This window comes from Pipistrellus hanaki (assembly GCF_964339955.1).
Source record: "Pipistrellus hanaki genome assembly, chromosome: 2".
Taxonomy (NCBI): domain Eukaryota; kingdom Metazoa; phylum Chordata; class Mammalia; order Chiroptera; family Vespertilionidae; genus Pipistrellus; species Pipistrellus hanaki.
In genome coordinates, this window is record NC_140504.1 from 198,679,153 (window position 1) to 198,685,972 (window position 6,820).

At 63.8% G+C, this 6,820-nt stretch overlaps 1 protein-coding gene across 1 annotated transcript; it reads right to left on the reverse strand.

Moving 5' to 3' along the window:
- Positions 1 to 60: 60 nt before the first annotated feature.
- DFFB (DNA fragmentation factor subunit beta) lies at positions 61 to 6,737 on the reverse strand. Its single transcript, XM_084875652.1, has 7 exons — positions 6,507 to 6,737; positions 5,064 to 5,190; positions 3,984 to 4,172; positions 3,018 to 3,097; positions 2,393 to 2,563; positions 1,643 to 1,743; positions 61 to 1,282 (listed from the first exon to the last, which is right to left on the reverse strand). The coding sequence occupies exons 1-7, from the start codon at positions 6,624 to 6,626 to the stop codon at positions 1,048 to 1,050; spliced, it is 1,023 nt and encodes a 340-aa protein (XP_084731778.1). The 5' UTR covers positions 6,627 to 6,737; the 3' UTR covers positions 61 to 1,047.
- Between the last annotated feature and the right edge of the window lie 83 nt (positions 6,738 to 6,820).

Consider the following 6,820-nt stretch of genomic DNA (forward strand, 5'->3'; position numbering starts at 1 on the left):
ACTGACCCCTTTTTATCCTCATTCCCATCATTGTCAGTGAGTGCAAACGCTTCTGACGTGTCTATTTGAAAAACCTTTATTGCTTTTCCTGGTTCTATAACAAGTGTAAAAATTCAAATGTTACAAAAGGTAAAAAACTAAATTTTTTAAATTCTGAAATAAATGCTCATTTTAAAAATTCAAGTATAGTTGTTTCTCGGTCCCGCGGGAGACTGGCCCAGGAGCCCCCACCCCAACACCAAACCCTGAAGACGCTCAGGCCCTGAGGTAAAACGAAGACGGCCCTCCACATCCGGGGATTCCACCTGTGGCGCGAAGCTACGAGGGCCGACTGTTGTCAAACACGCTTAGAACGTGAGTCCTCTGTAACCGTCGCACCCACGCTGTCCCCAGGATTACAGCTGTGCAGACGGGCTGCCTCACACCAGCACGTGTGTCACACTCATGGCCTTGGCGTAGGCCACTCGCCGGTGATTTAACAGGCGGCTCCTTCACAGTGTGGCCTCGGTACGCGGCAGGTTGAACCGTGAGATCAGCAATACCCGACCGCTAGCCTAGAAGCCGGGGATCTGGGCTGAGTGCAGTGCCACGATCACCACGCCCCCAGCAGGTGTGGAGGCCGCTTCAGGCCATAATGGCACAGCAGCAAGCACCCCTATGCTGCTTGTGGGGGGTGAGCATTTCACCCCGAAAAGGTCAGGATCCCGGCATTTGGAAGAATCCAGAGGACGGAGCTTCGGTCTGGGGAATGGAGACCCGGCGGAGCTGTCCCTCAGGCAAGGGTGGTGGCTTCGGCCATGACGCCGTTCAGCGTGGCAGCGTTGCCACCAAGCACGCAGGGTGGGTAAAGTCCAAGAACTCCGGTCCCTGACCCGCCAGCCGGGCCCTAGGCGCTGGTGTCCACAGCTCGCAGGCGCAGGATACGCGAGCTGAACCGTGCTGAGACCAGAAGTCTGCAGGGAGCCTGTGAACGTGTTTTCCAGAAGCTGTCGCAGTGGCAAAAACAGCACCCGTTAAAATTCCGCCCGCACCAGGACGCGGCCCGCGTCACGGGCGCTTGCGCACAGCCTTCCTCCTCGTGAGCTTGGCCTGGGGCCGGTAGATCCTGCGCGGGTCGCAGCGGAGCCTGTGGGTGGTCTTCTTGTGGCAGGCCACGTGCACCAGCTTGAGGTTGTCGCGGGTGAAGAGCAGGCTGTAGAAGTACTCCCAGTCCACCTGCCGCCCGGCCGGCTCGCCCACCGCCTCCGCCAGCGCGGGGATCACCGTGCGCTTCTTCTCTACTCTGCAAGGGAGGGGGACGCTGGTGCCCGCTGGCGCCGAGGCACGGCCTCCAGCACAGGCGCCCTGGCTGGCACCGCGACGCCGCGGGCTCAGGCAGCTCACGGCAGTGCGTGGCCGCTCGCAGAGGTGACGGGAAGTGCAGGTTTAGAGGAAGCCACTCCGCGCCTCCAGGAGCTGGGCGGCAGGGCCAGGGGGAGGGTCAAGCACTCGGGGACGTCCCTTCCCTGACTGGACCCTGAGCCGCACCGAGCGTGGCCACAGCTGCGGGTCAGCTGCCTGGCAGGCCCTGATGGCAGCTTGGCGGTGTCACTGGGTGGTGCCTGTAACTGTAAACAGGAGAGCCCCCGACCCGCGGACTCACATGTGGTCCAGGTTCCACGTGCTGAAGAGCACCCGGCTCTCCCGGCTCCCGTAGGGGTTGATGGAGTGTCTGGACGCACAGTCGGCCATGTCGAAAGGACCCTGCGCCGAGAGAACACGGTGACCGCCGCAGAGTGAGCCGTCCCCTCTGGTCTGGGCCAGGAGGCGCCACCTCAGCCCCCGCCCAGCTCTGCAAAGCCCAGGTGTCATCGGCACCTGAGGCCAGCCACACCTGACACCCACAGAGGTGAAGGCCAGGACGGTGGTGGGATGGAGCCCCCCGTCGTCCTGAGGGGTGGCACCTGGGGAAGCAGTGCCCCGGGCAGCCCTCAGGTGATGGGAGGCTCCTGCAGTGTCTGCCTGCAGCTCAGAGTGCCGGCTCCGGCCGATGCCCCGGCCAGGGGCTCGGGCTGGCCCAGTGCCCGAGGTGTCTCAGTGGCCACAGACCCTGACATCCTTGGGCGCTGTCACTGAGGAAGCTGCCCGGGGGACAAAACACTGCTTCCCAGAGGCTCCTGATGGTCCCTCCTCGCCCCAGCACCCCCATCAGCAGGAGCGCCACCAGAACTTGTCAGAAATGCAGGTTCTCAGGCCCATGCCACTGGAGCAGGTGCTCTGGTGGGCCCAGCGGCCTTTCAGCAGCTCGGGGTGCGAGGCTGCTGGCCGGAGGCCCGGGGCGTTGTCCCGCTCACCTCCCTGGGAGGGCAGCTCAGCACCCGCCAGTGGCCCCAGGCAACGGGCTCCCGCTCACCTGGCAGGAGAACCAGCCTTCGGGCGTGCAGAGCCGGCCGCCGGCCTTGGTGCTCCTGTCGAAGTAGCTGCCGTTGTACTGCGCGGCCCTGAGCTTCTGGGCCATGGCGTCCACGGCCCGCACGTACTCCTCCCGAGCCTGCACGCCCACCGCGGACGCGTGCGAGCTCACCTGGAGGGCGGCAAGGACGCGGCTGGGACCCCAGCCCTCGGAGCTCAGGCGGAACCTCGCTGTCCAGCCCGGGAAGTCTCCGCAGACGGAGCTAACACCACAGGCGGGGGACACAACTCGCTCCGGACACCCTGCCCACCCCCGGTCTCCTCGCACTGGCCACTTGCCGCTCGGGGGGGGGGGGGGGGGACTGAGGGGAAGAGGGCCGACCAGGAGCTGCCATCGTGCTGCATCCCTGCCCGCCTGCCTGCCACACCGTGCAATCAAGTGCAGGTGGAGACTGGCCCCGGGGTGTTCCAGGCTGTGCCAGCACCAGCCCCTTCCTGAGCTGCCCCAGGCAGGGCGGCACCAGGCACCGCGGGGCTGGGGTCCAGCACTGCCCCAGGAACTCCGGGAAGCCCAGCAGCCTCACCTCCCACCGCGGAGCCCAGTGCCCGCCCTCCGCAGGGCCCACCTCTCTCAGGTAGGTCCGGATCCTGCTTGCACAGCTGAACCTCATGTAGGCCGACTTGTTCCTAAACCGCGACTCCAGACCTGCAGGGGGAGCCAGGCCAGGGTCTGCATCCATGCCGTCCTGGGCGGGAGCGGGAGGTGGGGGACCCTGCATCCATGCCATCCTGGGCGGGAGGGGGGAGGAGGGTCCGGGCTTCGCCATGGCCCAGATGCAGGGTCCCCCACCTGCCGTCCTGGGTGGGAGCAGGGCCGGGAGGTGGGGGTCCGGGCTTCATCTGAGAACTGTGTCTGAGGGTCTCTGTGCAGGAGGGGGATCTCAGCGGCCACCCCAGGCCTCCTGCCAGGTGCCCCTTCTCAGGACTGCTAGCGTCTCAGGGTTGCTCAACAGGCTCGTCCATAGGTGGGAGCCACCCGGGGTCTGGCCACGGGCGGATGAACGGATCAAGAACACGCGGTCCCCACACCGTGGGATAGGCTTCACGCCACTACGGCCGGCCGCCAGGGACCTTGTAGACGGAGGCTGTGACAGCAGCCAATCTCAGAGGCAGGTAGTCTGACTCCACCTCCGTGCGGTCCCTGGAGGCGGCAGGTCCACAGAGAATGGAAGGAAAGGGGGATGCCAGGGGCTGGGGAGCGGATGGCGGTGAGTGTTTAATGGGGACAGAGGTGCAGTTTGGGAAGATGGAAAGTTCTGGAGCTGATGATGGTGAGGGCTGCACAGCAATGGGGATGTATGTAATGACCCTGAGCTATGCCCTTAACAACAGCTAGAATGGTGAGCTGTGTGTCATAGGTACCCACCACCGTCCTGGGCGGCCGGACCAGCCCCGGGAGCAGGAAAGCAGCAAGCCCCTACTTTGGGGAGCCCCTAGTTTGGGGAACTGGTGCAGGACCCGGCCACTCCCAAGGTGTCCGGCTCTCGGGAACCCTCCCAGGCCCAGCTCCCCAGGCCCCAAGTCCCAGGCACCTTCGAACCAGGGCGGGTCCTCGGCCCTGGTCTCGGCCGTGATGTTTTCGCTGACCGTGCGCAGGAGGTCGGCCAGCAGCTTCTGCCGCAGCGGCGCCTGCTCGTCGGCCAGCAGCTGCCGGGCGGCCTGGATGACCCCCACGTGCGGCCTGTGGAACACGCTGAGGAAGCGACTGATGTCACTCACGTCTGCCACCGGAGGGGACGAACGGAAGCCATCAGTCCTCTGGCACCGCCTTGGGAAGGCCCAGCCTGACCGCCTCCCCCTGATGCTTTCGAGTCAGGACTCCGTTCTCACGGCATTCCCGTTTGCACCAATGCACACGGGGCTGCCTCCGCCTTCTGGCCGAGGCGCGTAAGCTCTGAGCACACGTGGGTATAACCCAGGGGTTCCCAGCCTTCCTCTGGCCACGCCCCTAAGCATCTCTAACATCCTGAGTGGCGCTCCACCACCCCCTCCCGACATGGAATTCTTATCACAAAGTGAGCTCCTATTCATGTGGAGGAAGCCGAAAAGGCCATGAGCTTGGTCTAAACAAGCTTCTAAAGAACACGGCATCCATGAAAGAGAAAAAGAAAGGGCCATTGAAGTCCTGAGGAAGAAATCACTAAGAACTTGTTAATAATAATAATAATATGAAGCAATATGAAAAATAAAGTTTCAGAACATAATAGAGAACTGAAATTTGTAAGTATGTCACAGTACATATTTATATACTATCAGGTGCCTAGAACCATAAGAAATGCAAAAAATTCACTGTTAACTCCTTCCAGACCTCCCTGTGGGGTGTGTGCCCCACGTGGGAACCCCTGCTATGACCCTCGGTGTGGCTGCGAGCTTCCCCTTTTCTTGGGTGCGCACCCCGGAGAGCACTGCCAGGGCACTGGGGAGCGTCTCGGTTTCAGGAACCACCAGCGCCCACGGCGTCTCTCCACCTCCTCCCCGTCCCCATCATCTAGAGCTGAGGGCAGTCTCCCGGGGGTGGCTTTCACATCCCCGATGGCTGATGGACCATTCGCACACCCTGCTTGGAGGAATGCGCACAGACCCTCTCCCTCAGCACCAGGCCCGCCACTCACAGCCCTGCCAGGCCTGGCCCTCGGTGAGCAGCACAAGCTCCGCGTTGTCCGGGACGCTCCAGAAGGAGTCTGCGGTCAGCTCCGCTCCATCCTCCCAGAGGCACAGGCGGGAGCCGGGCACGGGCACCTGGGGGAGAGGAGAGGACAGGACGCTGGCTCAGGGCCCCAGGCAGGCCCCTCCGTGCAGCAGCCGCCTCACTAGAAACAAGAGCCACGCTCAGCACGCCGCCTTCACCATGGCGCACACCTGAGACGGCGCACGTGTCTAAGGAATCAGCGTGTGTGTCGGAACGCGGGCACCTCCTGCAGGTCATTCTAAAGCAGTGGCCCTGCTCTGCACGAGGGACCCTTTCCAGCTGCTGCTCAGAGCACTTACAATCCAAACCCTTCTCCAAACCTGACGCGGGACTGCAGCCCCTACGCCAGCGAATGCACCCCCATCCACCAGGGCCAGGACCGCGGGCTGAAATGACGCCTGGCTTCTGTCCCTTGGGGAGGCTGGCGCTCTGTTGCTCCACACTGGTTGGTTTTATGAATTTTGGGGGCACCTCCTGTGTCACCCCCACCTCACATGTGTACACACCCCAGCGCTGGCCCAGACCCAGCCCTGAAAACAGTGAGAGCAAGACAGCAGCTGCATGAGCCACTTTCCTGCTGCAGGGCCTTGAGGGGCCCCAGAGCCCAACCCCTTCGTTCCACACGAGGGGAACCCGAGTCCCAGGGCGGCCAGTGGCTGCGTCCTAACCCGCGGCTAAAGAGCAGGTGTGCTCTGGAAACGGTCCCTGAATCTCAAGCCAGAGGCAGGGCCCTCAGGGTCAGAGGGGGATGCCCCGCCCCCTCCACAAGCCTGCACCCTGCGGAGCAGGAGGAAGAGGTGCCTCTTCCGGGTCTCAAGGGACCAATGGCAGGAAATGGCTTTTCCCTGGACCCTCCGCTGTCTCCCTCCCCCTCCCACCACACCGCTGCACCTCCGATTCCCCCAAATTCCTCCCAGGCGGTCAGTACCTGAGCCGGGCAGGGGCAGAGGCTTCTAACGCTGTGTGCCCGGACGCGGCACCTCTGCGCCCAGGGAGAAATCTGAGGACCTCCCCCCAAGCCTGAGAACCCCTAGAAACCTGAGGACTCCAATTCCACCCACTCCGCAGCACCCCCTGCGCCCTTCCAGGCTCTGCCACCCGGCTCCTGCCCTGACGTGAAGGCGTCAGCACAGAATCACAGGGTTTTGTCGTGGACCCGGAGACAGTTCACGTCGGGGGAACCCAGCCGGTGCCGCCCACGGAGATCCTGCTCGGGTCCCCGCCTCCCGAGGCATCTGTCAGGACTCGGGGACACACTGGGCTGATGTGACCGGTGCTGACGGTGACAGATGACGGGCCAAACAGTCCCATCACACCCAGAGCCTCGGGGCAAGCTCGGTGGCCGCCCTCGCCCGCCCCGCCGCACCTGGAAGCGTTGGCACCCCTTCCGCAGCACCTCCTGGCAGCTCCTCCCCGCGATCCCAAACTTCTGCTGGCTGTGCAAGGCCCGCAGCTTGAACGTCTTGGGCTTCCGGGACCCAGACATCTTCAGGGCCTCCGGCCCCGCGGGCAGCACCTGCTCGGCCCGCTGCTCAGGGAGTCCGCACCCCGCGGCGGGCTGGCTCCCGGTGGACTCCGCGCAAAGGAAGAAGGCAGCGCGCCACGCCCTGAACTACACTTCCCAGAAGGCCCAGGGAAGAGGCGGTCCTGTCCTGGAGCGCATGCGCCGTTCCCCGGAAA